At 38.6% G+C, this 24,243-nt stretch overlaps 1 protein-coding gene across 1 annotated transcript in view; it reads right to left on the bottom strand.

Moving 5' to 3' along the window:
• LOC141481322 (uncharacterized) overlaps positions 1 to 3,940 on the bottom strand; it is a 228,584-nt gene extending 224,644 nt beyond the window's left edge. Inside the window, exon 1 of the mRNA XM_074172721.1 lies at positions 3,297 to 3,940. Within this exon, the coding sequence (XP_074028822.1) occupies positions 3,297 to 3,789 (493 nt within the window). The 5' untranslated portion in view covers positions 3,790 to 3,940. The remainder of the gene's footprint in view (positions 1 to 3,296) is intronic.
• Positions 3,941 to 24,243: the final 20,303 nt, after the last annotated feature.

The raw sequence follows: 24,243 nt of genomic DNA, 5'->3' as shown, positions 1-24,243 counted from the left end.
CAGCCAATTGCAAAGATAGACAACAACTGGTTATCAAAAATGAAAAACATCACATCTATCTGTAGAGTAGGGAGGGTGAGTGTAAGCCCACGCACTTAGGCCACATGTGACCCATTGTACATCCTCCCGAGGAGTTGTCCTCCTAGGTCGTCGTCCATCCTGTCCTTTCCAGGAAGGTGGACAGGTCGCTGGGAGACATCTCCTTTATATCGGCAGGTGTAGGCCAAGACTCGCCGAACACACACTCTCTTATTGACGATAACTCCGGGAACTCGCACAGGACATGCCTGACAGTCTCATCTTCCTGTTCACACATCCTGCATAGAGGTGTGTCCACTAGCCCCATATTATGTAGGTGTTTCCTTAGCTGACAGTGGCCAGTCAGAAATCCTACTGTGAGGCGTAGATTTTTCCTGGTCATCGCCAGATATTTCTTCGGCGCCAGCTTCCCAGGGTCGCCCAAGGTGATCCTGGCAAGATTACATCCTTTGATTTCATCCCATCTCTTTAAAGATTGAGCATGGGTGTTACATTTGACTAGTTCCGCAATTGTCGATGTCATCAGGCCGTGGGTGCCACTTGGTCCTAAAATTCTTAGTCCAGCCGCTTCCTTGGCTAAAGAGTCGGCAATGCGATTACCTTTACTCCTTTCGTGCCCTTTAACCCACCTCAGGATAATGTTATTATCTACCGAGGCTTCGGCTAAATCTTGGTGGCACTCTAGTGCTAGCCCTGAAGTAACACGGTGTCTGTTCAAGGCTAATAGTGCTTGTCTGCTATCAGTGCAGATTGTTATGTTTTTGCCAGAAATTCTTTTCTTGGTTATTTCTTTTGTGGCGATTGAGATACCAGCCAGTTCTGTTTGGACCACGCTGGTATTTCTTCCCATTCCCCATTTAATCCTTAGGCTTAGTGATCTGGAGTACACTCCACATCCTGAACCTTCTTTGGTTTTTGAGCCATCTGTATAAATCCGTATTGCATTTGTAGCATCTGACTCTGTGTTCTGCTTAATTTGTATTTTGTAGGATTTATTAAACACAAACCTGGGTTCAATTGCATCACTTGTTGCCTGCAGCAGAGGTTGCGCAGTAAGCGCTTCCCGCCATAGGGCCAGCCTCAATCGACCCATTCCTACTTCTAGGTTTACACCAGCCGTGTGCAATCGTATCATGGCCATTAACGCAACCTCCTTAACGTACAGATCCAGAGGGGTCAGACCCGTGATTAATTCCATTGCCGCGGTTGGTGTTGTTCTCATGGCTCCTGTGATGTTTAAACAAGCCAGTCGCTGTATTTGATATAATTTTTGGATGGCCGTTGCTTGTAGAACTTTCGGTCCCCATGCAATGGCTCCATACGTTAACATAGGTCTTATTATTGCAGTGTAGATCCAGGCGACTACACGGGGTGAAAGACCCCATGCGCGTCCCACTGTCCTCCGACATTGCTCATAAGCCACGTATGCTCTTTTTGCTCTACTCTGTAGATGAGAGTTCCATGTTAGCTTCTTGTCGAGGATAATACCAAGGTATTTCACCTCTTCAGAGAAGTTCAGTTGGCTTTTGAAGATTTCGGGAGGTTTTAAGCCCGTTAAACTTCTTTTCCTGGTGAAAAGGACCATCTCAGTCTTCTTGGGATTGATCGACAGTGAGTGTTCCTTACACCATGTTTCTATCAATTTGAGCCCATCCTGCGCTCTATCGCACAGTGTGTTTACAAATTTGCCGGTCTGCAAGATAACTATGTCATCTGCGTATGCAATTGTGTAGAATCCATTTTTGTTAAGGTGATTGATTAGGGTATCCAGAACTATGTTCCAGAGAAGGGGTGATAAGACCCCTCCCTGTGGACATCCCCTCATGACCAGTCCTTTAACTGTGATGTCTTCTACATTAATACTTATTGCTCTGCTACAGAGCATCTGGAGTATCCATTCTCCTACTACCAGGGGTACATTCCTGGAGTGTAGTTGCTGGGTAATTGTTGGAAAAGTTGTTTTATCAAACGCTCCCTCAATATCTATGAATATACCTAGGGTGGATTCTTTGTTGTCCAATGATCTCTCGATTCTGCCAACCACATGGTGAAGGGCAGAATCAGTAGACCTTCCGGGGTATATGCATGCTGATTTGGATGAAGTGGGTTGTTAACAAGTACTTCATCTCTTATGTACCGCTCACATAGCCTCTCCATGGTTTTTAAGAAAAACGATGTGAGACTAATTGGTCGGAATGCTTTTGGTAGGGTGTAGTCCATCCTACCTGGTTTGGGTATAAATACTACTCTTACTTCTCTCTACTTACTGGGAATATACCTCAGAGCTAGAGAGGCTCTGAATATTCCAACCAGGTGTGGCATAAGAGTGTCCAGTCCCCACTGAAGTAGGGCTGGTCTTATACCGTCAGGCCCTGGTGACTTGAAGGGGGAAAAGCCCGATATAGCCCATCTTATTTTGTCCTCATCAATTACTGTACTAGCATATTGCCAGTCATATTGTGGGGGTGTTATTGGTACATCCGTCCAGTTCGCCGTTCCAGGAAAGACAGAACCTGGGAAGTGAGTTTCCATAAGAATCTCAGCACTCTCCTGGAGGTTGGCGGCTTTGTCGCCATTTTCCCTTGTCAGGATGCCGATAGTCTTATGGTGGTTATTTGAGAGTGCCTTCTGTAGCCTAGAAGCTAGTGGAAAGTCTTCGACTGCCTCACAATAGGCTCTCCAGGCTTCTCTTTGTTTTCGTCTGCAGACTTTTTTGAACTCTCTGAGGTTGGCTTGATATATTACCCAGTCCTCTTCGAGTCTTGTACGTTTTGCCTTGTTGAAGGTCGTTCTCGCTGTCTTCCTGAGGTGTTCCAATTCAGGGCACCACCATGTGTTGGTTGTGCCATGCGTTTGAACCATCCTCATTGAACAGGATTCCTTATAGGCAGTGTCTATTTTGTTGTGGATAGATACTGTGTACCTTTCCAGTTCTTCATTGTTGCCAGGAGTCAGGACCTCTGTTTCCCGCAGAGCTCCTCTTAAGAGTCGATTGTAGAGAGCTACATCCGTCCTCTTCGGGTCACGGAATTTCGCAGTAGTCCTGAGATCCTGGCTTACCGTATAGGTCAGCCAGCGGTGGTCTGACATAGAGATATGGTCCGAGACTTGCCAGTCTTGGATTTTGTTTGATATTTCGGCTGTCGTGAGCGTGATATCTATTAACGTTTGGCTACGGGCATTAATAAATGTTGGATCCGTGCCTCTGTTCAAGATTGTTAGATCTTTCTGTATTATATATTCGTATAGTGACTTACCTCGGGCGTTGATATCCTTGCTGCCCCAGCTCACGTGGTGAGAGTTTGAGTCGCAACCCAATATGAGCTCCACTCTCTGGTTGAGGCAGTGGTCCACTAGTACTTCCATTTCTCTGGTCGGTGGTAGGGTGGCTGCATCTGAAGGGAGGTACACCGATGCGATTATCAACGCCATATATTTGCCTTTCCCAACTGGACATTCAACTTTAACCGCAGTGAGATCTGAGGTGCTGAATTGTGCCATCGGAAACGCTCTGTATTTCCTAGGAACGTAGACAGCCGTCCTAGGTTGCTGGTTGCTTGGTAAGCTGAAAATTTGACCAGTTAAACTACTGAAACCAGTAATTTTGGTCTTAATTATCCAGGGCTCCTGGATCAAAGCTATTGCCTCCTCCAATACATCAAGGTGGCGACATAGTGTTGCCGTTGCCGCCTTTTTGTGTTGGAGGTTGCATTGTATTATTTTTACTTTTTTTCCAACGTCCTTGCCCATGAGACAGTTGTTGGATACAAAGTTACCTTTAGAGGTCCATCTGCTCCCCTGCTAAGGGGGAGGTGGCCTCGCTGTTTTTGGGTGCCTCCTCCGTCAGGTCATCGAATGTCATCTGTTCAGATGCTTCGACTTCCTTTTCGGGACCCATGGTGGCCTTGGTTCCCACTTTAGGTGGTTCAACTTCCAAGGACCTAGGGTCTTCAGAGGTACCCTCTGTTTCTTTTATTGTTGCCCTAATAGTCAGTGAGGTAAACGCGTAGCTTAACCTCATCGACTTCTTCTTCAGGACAGCCATATCATCTTCTCCGATCCCGAAGACGAAGAGGTGTCCTTGTGGGTTCATCTTAACCTCATGATGGAAGGTGCACCATCTTGCTACCTTCAGGTCAGGATTCTGCGCCTTTAGCCGACCCAGCACCCTCTCCTTTTCACCGGATGTCGTCTTGTGGACGTCCTCCGGGATCCAGAGTGAGGCTTTGGTAAGCTTCGGGAGCTTATCCACACTGACGACTGCAAGTGATGCCTCCTCCCATGGCTTAATATTCATTGTGGCTTTCTTCAGCCACTCTAGCGTCACGTCGTCATCGCAGACAACCCTGATGATTTCACCGGAGTATGTCCACGACTTGAACGTGGGCGGTTTGCTGTTGTTGCTGGAGGCGGAGAAGATGATCTTGTCCAGCTCCTCCAACAGTTGTTTTTTGATGAGACTCTCTCGTTCTGCGGTAACCTTACCGTACGGGTTAGTCTCATCTATGATGGCTACCTTGAGGTGTCTCAAGGCGGCCTCCACGAAGGTTTTGGAAGGTGCAGCCACATTTCTGTCGCTGCGCAGCTTCTTCAACCTTCTTGGGGTTCCCTCCGTGGAGGTACTCGCGTGAGGGCGCTTTCCTGCGGTGGCAGCCGGTTCCTTGCCTTTTTCCAAGGCGGAGCTCTTGGTGCCCTCCGCAAGAGGTGCCCTTGTTGTTGAGGATGGAGTGGGAGAGGTGGAGGGTGCACTCATAGTTGCTGCCACTTCTGCCTCTTTCGCTCTCTTCCTCCTCTTGGCCTCGGCGCCGCTGATACGCTTACGCCTAGGCCTTTGCGTTGCATTGCGAGGTGGTCTGCTATGTCCAGCCTCTTTCTGAGCGGTAGCTTGGGGTGAGCATTTCTGTTCATCCCCAGCCCCCGCCCTAAATTGAGGTGAGCATTGCTGTCCAGCCTCGGGATTGTTTGGTTTTTTGTACTTACGTTTAGTTTCCATGTATGTTCCCACGAGTAGCAAGGGAAGGGTTGGTCACCTCTAGCAGAGCCCCGCATTACCAGAGGAAGGCTAGTTACAATGAGGTTTCGCACGGTTCCTCAAGGGGATCGTTCGTAACCACATATAACCCTGCGGCCATTCAGCTGTCGACACGATTCCTTACATCTTAGCTTGGGTAGGCTGGTCCGCGGTGGCATGTTTTGCAGGGCTTTTGGGGGGTTTTAGTTCCCCTCACCCTACTTATTTCTGCCACTGACCAGGAGTCCGTCAGCCCCGTCCGTTAGGCCCCATTGGCTTCCCGGATAGGACCTCCAGTCCCCTGGCCGTTCCCCTATCCGCCACCTGGGGACGCGCCCGATAGGAAGCCCAACCCACGGGAAAAAAAAAACATCACATATGCACGGCGTCACCAACAGGAGCTAACCGCACATTTGTGGTTCCAGTTAGAAGACTTAGCATTCCCAGGCATCATCTAACATGACCACGTAGGCAGCTATAGTTACCTGCGTGACTTCCGGGTCCAGGAAATGAATACAGAAATATAGATATCATCGAGTGTTTATGATATAAATCAAAAGGAACAAATTCGTGGACGAAACACTCAAACTTCCTGGTTACCAAAAGATAGAAATACAAATGCACGGAGCCACCAGCAGGAGCCAACCGCACATTTGTGGTTTCAGTTGATAGATCTTGTGTTTACAAGAAAACTTTGAGAATCGTGGTGATTTTGAGTCAGTTAAAGCTACCTGCGTGACATCCGGGTCCAGGAAATTATACAAATATGAAAGTTATTGAGTGTCTTGATATAGAAACAGAAGTTAATATCGGACATAGCACTCAACAAAGTGGCAAACCATAGACACGTTTTTCGGGCTTCTAGCCCATCATCAGTATGGTGCATATATATATATATATATATATATATATATATATATATATATATATATATATATATATATATATATATATATATATATATTGACCCAAGTCAACTTGCCGCCAAGTTATTTTTCAGTTATATATATATATATATATATATATATATATATATATATATATATATATATATATATATATATATATTTATATATATATATATATATATATATATATATTTATATATATATATATATATATATATATATATATATATATATATTTATATATATATATATATATATATATATATATATATATATATATATATATATATATATATAATCTAGAAAGGTTAATGCAGTCAAGCTGCTGGAAAATAATTCCATGAAAATCAAAAAATAAATAGATAAGTACTCTTTGATCATTCCCATATTGATTTCAATTTAAGAGCCACCGGTATACAGCTGTTTCAGCCTATTGGGCATCGTCAGTACCGGGCAGGCGGTCCTCGATTGAAGACAAAATGAGAAAAAACCAAGAAAGTACTTGATAAAAATAGCTGCGTAAACGCAAGCGAAACATAAGTGGAACCACCTATTGGTGTGACACCCGAGTCAACTTGCCAAGTTTTTTATGTCAGTGTTGGTGTTTTGACCAATCAACCGACAACTGCGGTAGCAGAAACATGTGGATGCGTTTTCCGATGGCATTTCAGGTTAGCTTCCCAAATTTCTGCTACCGCAGTTGTCGGTTCATTGGTCAAAACACCAACACTGACATAAAAAACTTGGCAAGTTGACTTGGGTGTCACACCAATAGGTGGTTCCACTTATGTTTCGCTTGCGTTTACGCAGCTATTTTTATCAAGTACTTTCTTGGTTTTTTCTCATTTTGTCTTCAATCGAGGACCGCCTGCCCGGTACTGACGATGCCCAATAGGCTGAAACAGCTGTATACCGGTGGCTCTTAAATTGAAATCAATATGGGAATGATCAAAGAGTACTTATCTATTTATTTTATATATATATATATATATATATATATATATATATATATATATATATATATATATATATATATAATATATATATATATATATATATATATATATATATATATATATATATATATATGTATATATATATATATATATATATATATATATATATATATATATATATATATATATATATATATATATATATGTATATATATATATATATATATATATATATATATATATATATATAAATACATATATGTATATATATATATATATATATATATATATATATATATATATATATATACATATATATATATATATATATATATGTATATATATATATATATATATATATATATATACATATATATATATATATATATATATATATATATATATATATATATATATATATATATATATATATATATATATTGGTTGAATGATGCCCTCTCTACTCTCGAATCTTGAAATCATACCGGCTTGTCGCACTAACGCAGAAATCTTATCTGCACAGATGCAGAAGGCTGTCATTCTTGGCTCACTGCGCTTGCTCAGGGCACATGATTCTCGGACATTCGGTTTTCTCAGGTTGAGCGGGCTGAAGTCGGAAACTGAGGGGTTCATTATGGCTTGTCAGGATGGTGTCTTCAACCGCAGTCGCGTGATAAGTATAGAGGTTTCTGACACAAGGTGCAGGGCCTGCCGCGAGGCACCTGAGACCCTAATGCACTTGCTATCCGCATGTCCAGCATAAACGGTCTCGGCCTATATCCATTGATATAATGCAGCCCTAAGAGTGCTATAATACCATATACGGCACTCTTACGGTATTGACGAGACACCGGTGTTGCCCTACGCTCCGGGAATATTGAATCCGTTGTAGGAAACGAGAAGTGCCGAATTTATTGGAACTATTCGTTTCCCACCCTCAGGCTCATACGAGCTAATGAGCCTGATGTAGTCCTCCTCGACCACCAAAGCAAAACGATATTTGTCGTGGAGTTTTCAGTTCCTGGCGAGACAAATATTGTCAGAAAAGAGGGGGAAAAACGGATAAAATATCGATATTTTGTCTTCGAACTCCGCAGACTCTATCCAGATCACTCTGTCAAGATGGTTGTTTCGATTATTGGAGTCCACCAAGGAGTGATGGTGTGACCTCTCGAATCTTGAAATCATACCGGCTTGCCGCACTAAGGCAGAAATCGTAGCCGCACAGATGCAGAAGGCTGTCATTCTTGGCTTACTGCGCTTGCTCAGGGCACATGATTCTGGGACCCAATGATCATTTACCCCACGGTGTGGGTAGTGGTCATTGGTTGATAATGCTGGCGCGCCCTCCCGAATGTATCTGGGCTCCGGGGGATAGGGCCTTACCAGCGCACACTACGATGAAAAAAAAGTTTTATTTTCCATTAGACAATTAAAAATTGTATTTGATTGTCAATACAAAATAAAATAAATACAAAATAGAATGAAATGAAATGAAATTGGACACAAAAATAATTTCAGGCAAAAAAAAATTACATCAGAAAAACAAAGAAAGGAATGAGATGACATGTTAAGTTTGTAAATATTCCTTCAAAGAATAGAAGCACTTCGTCACTAAGTCTTTCAATTTGTTTTTGAAACAATAAAGTGTTTCACTCTTTTTTATTCCGTCAGGTAATTAATTGTAAATCCAGGGAGCCATTGCTATAATAGAATTGTAATTAATTTTTGTACAACTGGAAGGAATATAAAAATAGTCTTGTTGGCGTGTTTTGTATTCGTATCTGGAATTGTTCGGTATGGAGTTACTACGATTTTTTTACGTATATACGAATTCAAAAATTAACAGTGATGAAAGCGTAAGGATATTCAGATTCTTGAAGTGATCTCTACAGGATAAGCGTTTTGAAACTCCAACTATGGTACGAATAATGCACTCCTGTGTAATGAAAACATCTGATGATGAGGTGGATAGACCCCAGAAGGGCACCCCGTATCTAAGCCTGAGCATAATAAATTTTAGGAGTTGTTCCTTGTTAAAGACAAGTTTGAGATTATTACATCGGAACAGCTCTTCTGATGGTTATGGAATCTAATGGATTTCGTTTTTTCCATGTTCAGATGAAGGAGGTTTGTACTGAACGAATCCTTTACATACGAGGAAGTCTCACTTCACTTATCTGACAGAAGTTTGTCAGATTTATCTGAAATAATCAGTGACTTATCAGCTACGTACATAGTGAAAGAAGACTGAACAGGTGTAATATAAAAAAAAGGCCCAAAACCGAGCTTTGAGGGACACCAATTGTGACTGCTTGTTTTGTAGACACAATATTGTCGATAGAAACGTACTGGCTTCTTGAATCGAGGAAGCTGTGCAGCCAATGGTGCAATGCCTCTTATTCCATATCTCTGAAGTTTATGTAGTAAAATACTATGATCAACACAGTCAAATATCCTGCTGAGATCACAAAAGATCCCAACAGGACATTCATTCACCCGTATCTATTATGTTCATCAGTTTCTCATAATACGAGTCAACTGCTGTTATCGTTGATTTTTTATTCAGGAATTTTAAACCTATTGCAGTATGCTAATAATCTGTTAAGGAAGGCATAGTCGAATTTTTTTGAAAAATTGGAGGGGACTGTGATTGGTCGATAGTTTTTTACAAGCTGCGGATCGCCATTTTTATGAATTGGTACCACTTTTCCAGTTTTAAGAAGATCTGGGAATATTCCGGTTGAGAGAGATGAGTTGACAATGTGTGTGAGAGGAGAAATAAGAGATGGCAGAAATTATTTCAAAACACACATACAGACCTCGTCATACCCGCACGAAGATTTATTTTTCAGGTTTAGCTGTAATATGTTAAGTAATTCTAATTCAGAATATGGATCGAGAAAAAACGAATTCATTATTGTTTTAGAAAAATGTAGGTATTCACTGAAGTCCAGGTCGTTAATTGGTATTTTACGAATAGTGTCATGAGGTATAGATTGAAAATATGTATTGAATAGTTCCACAACTCCTTTCTGATCTTCTACAGGGACATCTTCTTCATCAATTGAAGTGATTTTAGTTTTTTTTTTATGTATTTTTGTTATTCAAGGTTTTCACGGTTTGCCACGCTGTTTTTGTGGTATTTTCTGAATTATTAGGTTTATTTTGATAGAACTGTTTTTTTGTTGGGGTTATAAGTGCGTCATATTTTCGTTTTGATATTTTGCAAAATCCCATCAGGGATCTATTATTCAGTACCAATTTATGTGAATCTTTGAGATTTTGACTAGACTTCCTCAATTCATCTGGAACCCATTCATTTCTCTTACTGCGATATTGCACGTACTTTTTCGGAAAATGTTCATCGAAATAATATAAGAAATTTTTCCCAAAATTGACAGAAGGTAGAATAAATATCTGAAAAATTCGGAAAAGCCGACCAGTTCTCATCAGTTAGATCTTGACAGAAACTTTCAAGAGCACTTCTGGTGAATGACCGTTCCAAATGACGTACATTGTAATTCGTTGGTGTATGTGAACCATATTCAAGAAATATTGACTGATGTTCTGAAATAGTATTATCCAAGAGTAGTATGCTGAGGCCGTTTGAGGGCCTCTCCCCTAGCTGTTTCCCCCCCAATTCCACCACACTGACTTGAACATGAAACCCTTTTTTCACTCTGCGCCTATGACTTGGCCTTGAAATGCGTGTGATGTCTTATGACCTTGAGTTACATCATTACCTTGAAACCCTCTTTCAACTCGCCGCCTATGATTTGGCTTCGAAAGCCGCAACGATTCTATAACCTTGGGTCGCACATCACATGACCTCGGAAATTACACCCGATTCTGGACCTCCCCCTACCACTAGTAACATCGCAAGACATATGGCCTTGAATGTGAGTGTGTGCAGTTTCAGCTCGCACATGTTGGGTAACTTAAATAACGTCACACTATGAAACCCCCTTTTAACTCTCCGTCTATGAAGTAACTTCGAGAGCCGTAACGATTCGATCACCATCGGTGCACGCCACATGTCCTTGGAAATCAGTCAGTTCTGGTCCTCCCCCTACCACTAGTGACTTCGCATGGCATATGGCCTCGGATGTGTTTGTGTAGTTTTAGGTCGAGCGTAATGGTAACTCGAATTTCAGTGACGCGTTCTGCGTTCAGTAGGTACTCGCCCTTCTGCTAGGGCGATCCACTGAAGGTCATTACACTCCGATGGCTCGGTGAGCCGACGGTCGCATCAAAGGGTTCAGTCTCAACAAGGACCCTGCAGTGCGAAGATGTACTTGCAGATAATACAGTGGTTTTCTTGACACTCTGATAGCGATGTGTGCGACGTAATCGATACAGTGTCGGCATATTTCACATTCTTGCTTCGATGTAATAGGTTGTCGATTGCGGTTATTAGGCATTTGTGTATACGAATACTCTGTGTTTTACTTAGATAGTTCATGAATACCTCTGTAGTCTGTAGCCAAGGTCAAGCAGCGGAGGCTTTATTTTCTAATAGGTTATTCCGTGTATGCAAGATTCTCAAGGTCATCTTCAAACACAAATTTCAAGGTCATAACAATAACACTCATTTCGGAAAGTTTTTCAAGATCTATGATTTTTTTATTAGAGGATTTTCAAAAATATATTGAAGAGGAAGTGGATTGCACTGTCAAATAAGAATATAAAAAAAAATATCGCATGAAATTTGAATGTCAGAATTCAAAACAGATCATTCGAAATCATTTTGAATGCAGTTGAGAAATTGTCTGCTGAAATTAGATGACTGAGCAATCATATTTGAAAAATTGGTTTGATGACCATGTCATATATTGAATCAAGAGCAACTTTTGTAATTTCGGGAGAAAGATGATGAATGAGAATTAACAGACTAACTACAGCTATACTTTATGTGTTCTTTCCATGTGAATCAGTATGTTATGGTATGATTGTAGAAGAAAATGTGTATTGTTTAAGCATAATACCCGTTTCCATTCAGAAAGAAACATTGAAAATTGAAGGAAGGGGGTTCAAGCCAAAAATCTGTCAAATTATCTTATGAAACGAATGATTTTCTGACGGGGGGGGGAGATACAAATAAGTATATCAGCGGGCTCACTGAATATTTCATATACGCGAATATGTGACAATTCTTCATAGTGCATAATATAAACATTATGGAGATACGAGAAAACATTGAGAGAAGAAATTACTTCAGGAGGATACGAACACAGTTGAAAAGATATTTCGAGCCACCTTCAACGAAATTGGAGACATTTTATCTTTAAATATTTTTGAAGGGCAAACACACTACAAAAAATCCTTGAGGCGCTCTAAGAGTTGTGCCTGTGCGAAAGCAGCGATTCACATTGAATTTGAATCGCTGGAGATTATATCAATTTGAAGAAACGTTTTCAGGAAGTCCATTCCACAAATAAACGCAATTCTCCAGATACAATGTTCCTAAACAGTGAATTTCGAGGTGTACTGAGTTGAACCTCAAAACGATGAGCAGCCACAGTCCGTTGCGTATTTCTGATATGTACCGCTATTTGTGGAATCAAATATGCCAAGTCACTTGAACACTTCCTGTGAAAGTATATATAGAAGAGAGACAAATCTCCAACCTTTCTTCGATGTTCCAAGCTATCAAGGTTGTACGTGCTGTTCGCGTCTCTAATCAGGCAGATGCCTCTTCTCTGGATGGAATCCAGCAACAGTATGTTTGGGGGCAGAGCTCCATACATGAGAACAATACTCAAAGAAGGTCTGATCTCAGGTTCATACAGCATCAAAAGTTGCTGAGGTATGTACAGTTTTCTGGTTCGGAACAGTGTTTCAAGCTTTTGAGAAGCAGCCTTTGCAATCCCAGCGAAATGATTGTGCGAAGACATATTAGTGTCCATTTTAACCCCCAACAATCTTATCGGAGCAGAAAGCGGAATTGTACGTAATAATACGGATACTTGAATATTGAGGAAAAAGTGTTGATGAAGTAATTTTGTACAAGGTTAACGTGATATATACAATACTATATGATGTCAGGGTATATTCCTTGTCATAAAGAGGAAGTGCATTTTGAAAGCAAATGAACAAATATCATGTATATTCACTACATTAATGATAAATTCATGTTGAATAATGAATAATATAGATGTGCAGAGTAGGTGTTAGATGTACTGAAGAGGGGGCGGGGGTGAAATCATGACAGGAACGCATAAGTCATGAGTGAATGAATGTCATATAGTGGTATTTGGTGTAAGTGATGAGGAAATACAACTATTTTGAAAATAGCTGCCAGTTTTATGTCAATCATTGAACAAAGGCAAATGAAGAACGTAGAATATGATATCAAAAATACACTGATATGACGTAATATTACGACTTCCACGGTATTAGCCACAGGCTTTTATATATATGTTATATTCACTCTTTTGAATACGACTTTTTAAAAAACACTTTATTTTCAATTACAGACTTTTCTGAATAACAACAAAAATATCGTTACAAAAACTACAATGAAAAAAATGGAACAGAATCTAAGTTGATACTACACAGTAGTTGTTTACAGCTGATTCTCGGCCTCCCCCCACCACTATGACGTATTAATTGCTTTTTTTATTGGTTGTTGTTTGGTGAAGTTTTTTTTGTTGTGCAGTGAAGTCAAGGCGTTGTGACCTTGAAGTGTCTGGTGCATGGATCGTTCAGATTTTTTTTTCATATGAGATTTTGTGTGTTTATGTGTGTGTGTAGGAGAATGCACGGTACAGGGTTTCATCATGTGCTTGTTTGTCTATGTACAAACATACGTCTGCATACTTCGAAGATCCTCCAAGTAATAAATGCTCCATCGGTGTTAGGGCACCAAGTTAGTAGTGGAGTGACGTCACAGCAATAACCGTTCAACGGCTAGAGAGCGACATGTTCACTCCACGACGTGTGGCAGAGTAATGCGTATTCATCGGTCTGCCCTCACCTCTCCTGAAGCGATGAAGGTTCGCTCTAGCCCCGCTATCGATGGTGACACAACGGCAGCCGAGGACTGTTTGCCTAGCGTCTACCCTCTCCGAGACCGCAACGACCACTGCTTGCTCGTATATCGACATCTGTTATCGCATTCAGTTGGGAGGTAATCTTGGCGCATGTAGTTGAGAAGTGGGGTTGGCTATGACGTCTTGACGGGTCCTATCAGAGTGTATTTAAGAAGCGTACGAGTGTTGGCTATGTCAGTTTACATCAAGTGAGTTAGTGAGAACTATTATATAAAATGTATTCCTGTGACTGTGGTAAATCTTTCACTCGTAGTGATAATCTTCGTCGGCATCAGCTCCAGAGTTGCCAAGGAGGGCCTGCAGTGAAACGGGTGAGAGTGGATAATGCAACACCTATGTATACGTGCAATTGTTGTAATGTGACAATTCCTATGAGCCAAGTGAATTCTCACCGAAGAACCATGAGTCATAAAAATAATGCATGTGTTCAATTGTCTGACGGTGTTCAAATTATAACGAATGCATTCAATTGCCGCATTGCTACATACAGGGTGGAGAGTTCGATTGTAACCAGTGACTACATTTCATTTTTCAATAAGATTAGGCAGAAGGTCATTGAATTACTGGAATCAGCCATCAGGATCCATAAAAGCATCAAGGTGAATATGGAAGTTTTTGGGAATTATATTCTTCAGACTGATGATTCGAGGGACACGAAGTCATTTAATTCCCAAAATAAAATAGTGGACCAATCTTCAGATTTGAATGCTGTTTTTGATGGATTCCGTGATGTAATTGTGGCACAAACGACTGAGTTCCAGGATCGTGACTCAGGTATTTATTTTTTAAAAATTTCAATAAGATTGAATAGTAATATTTTTTTTTTTTTATAATTCAGGTTGGACTTGTGAAAAAATATTGTTTCTCGAGGTCAACATTAATAAATACAGTCCACTGGAAGGACGTTCATATGTGAAGCTGCCTCAATGTATTCAATGGAAGAAAGCTGTTGTGAATGTTCGTAATGAAGATCAATATTGTTTTGCTTGGGCTATAACATCAGCATTATATCCTGCAGATAGTCGAGTGTCCGAACTTACGTCATATCCACATTTTTCCACTGTTTTAGATGTCACAGGTATGGATTTTCCGGTTAAAGTTAATAATAAGAGTATCGAAATATTCGAAGATAGGAATGATATTTCAATTAATGTTTACGGTTTAGAGAGTACATTTGAGAAGGGTAAAATGAAGTATGAAGTGATTGGTCCATTGCGATACTCACAGAGAAGACTCCGGAGACATGTCAATTTGTTGTTTATAACTGATGACTCCGGTAATGGTCACTATTGTTGGATCAAAGATCTTTCAAGATTAGTTTCTAATCAACTATCAGCTCATAGACAGAAAAAATATTTTTGTGACGGATGTTTGATATATTTTTCTGATGAGAGATTGCTTTTACGTCATAATATGTATGATTGTAATCACATTAGTACCACAACACCAACTACTAATTTAAAGATCAATAAATATGGTAGAATGGTTGCGGAAAATAAACTAATGTTTGAAAACTTTGAGAGGCAAATGAGGGTGCCATTTGTAGTGTATGCTGATTTTGAATCAGTGCTTAAACCGATTCATGTGAATGAGCCAAATCCTGGAAGTTCATACACGATTAAAACATTCAAACATGCCCCATATTCATTTGCTTATTTGATAAAGTGTTCATATAATGATGATTTGACAAAATTTGTTACATATAGGGGTGTAGATGCAGCTCAGAAATTTGTGAGTAGCATTGAAGATGATTTGAAAGAGATACATGAAAATCATCTCAGAAACCCTAAACCAATGGATACACAAACTGTCGAAGAAGAAGAACAGTTTGTTGCAGCCAGAACTTGTGGTATATGTAATAAAGCATTTACTGATGGTGACGTCAAAGTAAGAGATCATTGTCATGTCACAGGAAAGAAAAGATCACATGCCGCTCACTCGAAATGTAATTTAAATTTCAAAATACCAAACTTCATACCTATCATTTTTCATAATTTAAGTGGTTATGATTGTCATTTATTCATAAAAGAATTGTATAGGAATAAAGAGAAAGTTGATGTTATCCCGCAAACTAAAGAGAAATATATATCTTTCACGAAGCATCTCTTTACACACAGCTATACCGATAAAGATGGTGTGGTTAGGAAGAATTATCTCAAAATGAGATTTATCGATAGTTATAAATTTATGACTAATTCGTTGGAGAAGTTGGGTGCAAACTTGACCTCCGATCAATGTTTGGAGATGCACAAACATTTCCCACAAATTGAGAAATTCAATTTGATGAGACAGAAAGGTGTATTTCCATATAGTTTTGTTGATGACATTGACAAATTGAATTATCCATTACTTCCGACAAAAAATCAGTTTTATGACACACTCAATTGTGAACATATATCGGAAACTGATTATGATAGGGCTAGAAAAGTTTGGAATTTATTCGAGTGTCAGAATTTGGGGGAATACTCTGATTTGTATTTGAAGTCGGATGTATTGCTACTATGTGATATTTTTGAAAACTTCCGCACCACAAGTTTAGAGATATATAACTTAGATCCGGCACAATATTACACTGCACCTGGATTATCATGGGATGCCATGTTGAAGTTCACTAATGTTGAATTGGAATTACTAACTGACATTGATATGATTCACTTTTTTCAAAAAGGTATACGAGGTGGAATTAGTCAATGTAGCGAGAGGAAACATATAGCAAATAATAGATTTTTACCCAATTATAATCCCAACGAACCTTCCACATTCATTACATATTTAGATGCAACAAATCTATACGGTCACAGTATGTCACAACCTCTACCAACAAGTGAATTTACATGGTTGACACCAAATGAAATTCTTAATCTCGATGTGATGGATGTGAGTACTGATAGTCCGTATGGGTATGTATTTGAAGTGGACATTCATTATCCACAAGAGTTGCATGATAAACATTCTGACCTTCCATTTTTAGTCGAAAAAATAATACCACCTCGTACACAATCGAAAATTCCCAAATTAATTCCAAATTTGAATGATAAAAGAAAATATATTGTTCATTATAGGAATCTACAGCAAGCTGTCAAAAATGGATTGATTGTAATGAATACACATAGAGTATTGAAATTCAAACAATCATGCTGGATGAAACCCTATATAGATCTTAATACTGAAATGCGTAATAGGTCTAACAACAAATCTGTTAAAGATTTCTATAAACTAATGAATAATGCGGTGTATGGAAAGACAATGGAGAATGTAGATAATCGAATTGATGTTAGACTCGTTACACATTGGGAAAATATAAAGAAAAATATAGGTGCCAGCACTCTCATAGCCAAACCAAATTTCAAAAATTGTTCAATTTTCACTGATAATTTCGTTGCCATTCAATTGGGTAGAGTGAAGGTTCATTACGATAAACCATTATATTTGGGATTTTCCATATTAGAATTATCTAAAACAGTCATGTATGACTTTTTCTATGGATGCATCAAACAACACTTTGATGAAAATGTCTCTTTACTTTACACAGATACCGACTCGCTCATTCTTAAAGTAAACACAGAAAATTTTTATGAATTCATAAAAACTAACATAAGTAGATTTGATACATCCAATTACAGTATAGTTAACCAATTCAATATTCCAGTAACAAGTTCAGTCTTGGGTAACTTCAAAGATGAATTTCCAAATGATCCAATCATGAGTTTTTATGGTACAGGTGCTAAAGCATATTATGTGAAATCTGTTGATGGTGAATTTAAGAAAGCCAAAGGGGTTAAACGATCTGTAATAAAGAATGAATTGACATGCGAAGATTATCAAAAAATCGTCGAACAAGGTGGTATGATATTCAGAAAGATGAATTCATTTAGAAGCGTGTTACATGATATGTATACTGAATTAAAAAATAAAGTTGCATTATCATATCACGATGATAAACGATTTATCATTCCGAATACTACCCACACTCTTCCTTGGGGTCATAATGATATTGAATTTTATGAAAACGATCCAAATGAGAACATTCGTTGGATAAGTAATATTATTCAACAATCACAATCTCAGGAGACTCCATTGGATCAATTGATTAATTTATTATCTGCCGAGATCAATGATTGAAATATCATTCAATATCTTCAAAACCGGAAAATTCAATATTGATATTTATGTAGCCATTTATAATTAATAATATATGATAGAAGTAATGTGATATTAATGTATTATGTATGTATGTATATGTATTACTGTAATGAATATAAAATGATTAAAATTTTATTTGTATTATTTCTATTTCCCTAATCAATTACTGCAATATATAGTATAATGTAAATGACAGAAATATCAGTTTGAAGAGAATCATCGTAGAGTGCACAATGTCTAAAACAATCGATAAGTTTGGTAGAAAAAGAAAATGGGGTGGTAATGTCATTCGAGGTCCTCCTGGGAATGGTTTTAAATTAACAAAAGATGGTCATTATGACATGCAAAGGAAAATATTGAAAAATACAAGTGAACCAATTGACAAGAGTGATTGTGTAACTGTATCATATCTTGAGGGGGAAATTAATGGAGCAAAGGAAGTTATACTTCTAGCCCTACAAGCTGCAATACAATCCACAATAGGCAATATTGCTCGGGACGCCCGGCAAGCATTTAACGATAAAATTGCAGAGGCTCGGATAACTTTCACTCGTAAATTTGACAAACTTACAAGTGATGTAGACATAAAAATGTCTGACATAACAGCGTCTACAAATAAAAAATTTGATGCTATGTCAAACATAACAGGGACTACAATGAAAAAGTATGATGTACTGGAACAGAGAGTTGAAGTATTGGAGAAAAACCATAAAGAAGTTTTGGAGAGAAACTATAAAGTCAGGCCATCATCATCAGGTGGACTGGGATATCCAGGACTGAACATTAATCCAAATCATAGAATAATACAACCAAAACCAAAACCAACTGATGATGTATTAATGGAACCAACATGGTGAATGTATTCCCTCGTTAGGTTAGGTTAATAGCTACGTTAGGTTAGCTGCATACTTACGTTAGGTTAGGTGTTAGGTTAGTATTCCCTCGTTAGGTTAGGTTAATAGTTACTGTAGGTTAGGTTAGGTTAGGTTAGGTTAGGTTAGGTTAGGTTAGGTTAGGTTAGGTGTTCGGTTGCATAGCGGTAGGTTAGCGTACTAGGTTAGGTTACGTTAATACATACGATAGGTTAGGTGTTCGGTTGCATAGCGGTAGGTTAGCGTACTAGGTTAGGTTACGTTAATACATACGATAGGTTAGGTGTTCGGTTGCATAGCGGTAGGTTAGCGTACTAGGTTAGGTTACGTTAATACGTTAATACGTTAGGTTAGGTGTTCGGTTGCATATTATGTTACGAACGCGCGCGCGAAGAGGGCGTAGATGTCTCTCCAGATGTCCCGCCTACCTGGGGCCGGAGGCCCCACCCACCTGGGACGTTAGACGTCCTCCACCATCCCCTATCCTCATCGAGGATAGTCCTCCGCCATCCCCAATCCTAATCGATGATGATGTCCTCAATTCCGATGATGACATATAATCATCTACTCGTCCATCATTTCCTTTCCTTTCCTTCCACGGAGTACACACTTTTTGGTTGGTGTACACGAGGCACTGCGAGGCTGGGGCAGTGTCTTCCTCCCTTCCTCTCCCTCTTATTAGTTTTTTTTCCATAATAATCACTAGAATTTCTCCTAATAATCGCTCAGAGTTTCATTCTTGATGTTTTCGAATCTCAAACACTGTTCTACATTTCACCCCCTCCATTTCATTTCTTCCAATATAAATATAGCAACAATCCCAGTTCTATATCATTCTTCCACAATGTCGAGTACAGGACCCATCCAAGTACATGAAATAGATTCAACGTCTGATCATTTGAGTACAACCTTCGCTCAATTTCTGCAGCGAATCTATGATCTTCCTGATGATTTCGCAGAACGAGTGGAACAAGGTATTCAGGACGACATAGATGCTGTTGACGATAATAATGCGGATGATGTGATTAGTATATCATCTGATTCAGCTGATTATGACGACGACGACATCATGAGTATATCATCTGATTCAGATGACTACTATGAGGATGATATCATTAGTATATCATCTGATTCAGATGACGATACCATAATTATTGTTTCTGATGATGAGGAGCGTTAGTCCATATCATTGCATGGATTAATAAAAAAATAACAGCCCTTTTCAGGGCTACAATTAAAGACTGAAACAATAAAAAAAATAGCTCTTTTCAGAGCTACCATTATACTTTCAAACAGAAACAGATTCATACCATTGTTAACATTATGTTAACATTATAATCTCAAACGAAATATATGTATGTGAAAGTATTCATCATTATATGCATATGAATGATTGACAAATGCCAACTTCAACTTTCATTTAAAGTAGTACTCATCATATGCATAGATATTCAATGACTATCAAATTCCAAATTTCGACTTTTCAGTCAAAGTAGTAATTTATTTGTCATATAATGTATAGATATTCAAAGACTAACAAATTTCCAACTTAGACTTTTATTAATCAAAGTATTCATTTGTCACATAATCTATGAATACTAATACAACTAACTACTGTTTGTGTGAATAATGTAGCCCTGAAAAGGGCTGTTGTTTTTTTTTTTGACCAGTAGGTCCACGGTTATTGTGCCACAGGTTGGACATTATTACATATAATACATGTAGATACTCGGGTGAAGTTTGTTAGTGGCCTCTCGCAAGCTTCACACCAATTCTGTCCCATTTCCATAATTGAGACAGTGTTGTGGGTGTTGACATGGGCATACCACCCTCCATTATTGTTTCTATGCGAATAAAACCGAAAGCAGCACCAACATAGTTTTTTGTTCTCTCCATCTATTGTGCTGATCAATACGTATGCATCCAATGCACAATACAAATCCAAGGGATCTTCCAGTGTCTCACTGACATTGAGTGTTCGCATACCGATCCTCATAGCACCATCACCTTCAGTTGTGTCAGCTTCTATCCCTTCATCATCTCCTTCTTCATCCATGACCCTCTCAAACTCCATCACGTCATCATCTTCGTCGCTTTGGTTGGCCTCGTTTTCAACTTCGTCTATCTCATCTTCATCGACTCCAACATCTTCTGCTTCAACTATTACTTCCTCTAGCGGAACATTGACATCCTCATCATCTGATTCGTCTATCCAATTGTTTTCATCAACAGCAGCTATTCTATTTAATGCAGCATTTATTTTTGCAGAATTCATCTTGTTGTTGTTTGCTCACAGTTGTAGAGAGTGAATGAATGAACTCTAGGTTTGCAAGTCAACTTATATAGGAGGTGATGCGACTCCCACTTGACTCGTTTAGAGTGGAATAGTAGGAGAAGTTATCCCACTATACTTCCACATGATGTTGATTTGTATAAATAGAGATCGTAGGTATAGGAGAGAGCATTCAGAGTTTCTGTAAGTCATCTCTTTATATTTCTAATCGAATTAGTAAAATGCCGTTTCCAAAAGAGTGGAATGAAAAACCAAAAGTGTGTGTCTACCCAATGATGATTGCAGGGGCTATTGTGTGCTACTTTTGTCAAATAAGTAGACCTAAGGATTCAATCAATCCATGTACTGGTATGTGTAGTGATTGCGTGTTGCGGATTCAACTATCGCCTCCTTCTCATCCACCGAAGCGAACAAAATCGGATTATCGTCAACAACAGTTACAGTGTCTGAAGTGTTCCGAACCTATAATATTTAACAATATAGGTATCTGTAGAAATATTTGTGGTATCTGTGCTGCCGTTCCAACTCCACTGCAACGTTGTTTGCGTTGTGATACATATTCCATGAATTGTTGGAATCATGTATGCAATGCATGTAGAAGTACTTGGGATCTGTGTGAGAAGGTTGGTCAACTCTACCCCAATAGGAGAATCCATTTTTTTCAATGTTGGTGTTTGACGCACGAGCAACAACTATTGAGGAATAGAGTCAAAGAACGTTCCACATCCACAGAGACATATTAACATTTTTCATTTTTTATTATCGTTATTGTCCTCTATTATTAATAAATATATATATATTTTGAATTTATTTGTATTATTTTCTAACATTTAAAAATACATGCATGCAACACAAAGTTTTCCTCTTAAATGACAAAGATTGTTACATGCGTGAATAGTTTAGTGAGAGAGCGCATGTGCCAGTTGATGAAAGAGCGCATGCGCTAGTTTATTTTCTTCTATAAATGGTGAGGTCTCAGTAACATCATCACCTTTCCTATCCACATTCTATTGCTATCACATATCATTCCTCAGACCTTAATAATCATGAGCTCTATGCCGCTATTGATTGCTGAAGATGGTTCACCACTTGTTGATATCGATCAGACTGATTTTGAAAATATTCCAGTATTACATTTATCGAGTCAAGATTCGATAAATGATTTTGATATTAACGACTTCGTTAACTTTGCAGATGTGCCAGAACCAAATGAGCAAATTATTATTGAAAATCCGATCGTTTCGCAATTATCATCACTCAAACACTCTTCATCTACCCTTCCTCTTGGTGTTGATAAGAAATCTAGAACAATCAAGAGGAAGGTTACTAAGGCATCTTCATCGATTGTCACTGACTTTAAAGAAAAGAAAGAATCCAAAAGTGTTGTGCGACAGAAAAAACCCGCAACGAAAAGTGACAGATCGAAGAGGAAGCCAAAAGGTACTCCTAAAGAAATGAAGAGTGATTTGAAAGCTGAACCGCTATCTTCTTTCAGCCCCCTCCATCGGTTTGGGGAAATGAAAAGGAAAGCAAAATGCCGTCTTGTAAAGGCACAGATGACTATTGCTGAACTTGAAAAGAGTGAGCGAGCTATTAATGCTAATAATGAAACTCTTGAAGCATTAGATGCCAAGATTGCATTAGCGAAGGTTGAATTGGCTAGAATGTCTAAAGATGCTGATGAACTCCGTTCAAAAATTGGTAAAGATAAGCAATTCCATCAACGTTCGAGAATGCAAGCTCAGGCTGAGCTTGAGGAGTCGACTAAGCTTTATGAGACAGCATTATCAGTGAGAGATAATTGGCAAAAAGAGTTGGATACTGCATTTCAAAGTGACGGCGATTAGTTTTGGGAATGATAATGTGTTTTCAATATCGTGAGTTGAAAAATATAAGCGGGAATGGAGTATACAATTAATTTGGTTTGGTATACACAGAACATTGCGAATGGCTGGGGCAATGTTTACCGCTGCAATATTTTTCAGTTCACATACTTATAATTGAAATGAAAACAATAATGAACTTTAATATTACTTTATTCATAAAAGTCACTATTATATACATTTAAACCATATTTGATTCATCAATCCAAGAATTTTGTTCGCTAGGAAGGCCTAACCACTTTACATATACTTTATTTTTTCTTCTCTTCAACACCTTCTCAATCAGATATACGTCAGGATTCTCGGTTCGTAATAACTCTTCTTCGTAAAAACATCCTCTAATCGGCTGTTCATTCATATCTTCAAGATTATAAGTCGTTGGGATGGTTTTATTAATTTTAACAATCTTGAATAGCTCCGTGGTAAAATTCGCAGTGTAAGACTTTTCAAAAATATGTTTGTATTTACTTATACGTACAATATCATTTAATTGGAATTTGGGTTTACTTTGTCTTCCTCCAATTCCATTGATACCCTTGAATTTTAATTTTGTTGTTGAATCAACATTGATGGGTGCCATACCTATTGTACGATGAACTTTATTATTATATCTACTAGTTATAATTGGAAGAATATCAAGCCATTTGTGGTGACCTCTCATCGAAAATTCCTTGTAGAGCCATGCCTTTATTGTACGAATCACTCTTTCTGCTATAGCTGCCTTCTTTGTGCTAAATGTTGAATAATGATTGATATTATATTCTCGCATGAGAGATGAGAAGCTTTTATTGAAAAATTCTTTCCCTTGATCGCTTTGTATGTGTTTGGGGGAGTATTTGGCTTCTTTCAGTACATGTTTCATTGCATTAGTTACTGTACTACCTGTTTTATCTTTAACTGCTACAGTCCACAGATATTTGGAGTAACAATCTATCACTACAAGTATATATCGGTATCCTTCATTACTTTTTGCATAAGGTTGCAGTTCAGCTAAATCTATTTGCCATAGATCTGCAAAACCTTTGATGGTGGTTATTCTTCTACGAAAATTACGTCTTGCAGGTTTATGTAATTCATTAACAA

The sequence above is a fragment of the Leptinotarsa decemlineata genome, unplaced genomic scaffold (genome assembly GCF_025532065.1).
Source record: "Leptinotarsa decemlineata unplaced genomic scaffold, Ldec_3_MD MMD2_tig00000157_RagTag_RagTag, whole genome shotgun sequence".
NCBI lineage: Eukaryota > Metazoa > Arthropoda > Insecta > Coleoptera > Chrysomelidae > Leptinotarsa > Leptinotarsa decemlineata.
The sequence above is the reverse complement of the archived record's forward strand: the minus strand, read 5'-3'. Positions and strand labels throughout refer to the sequence as shown.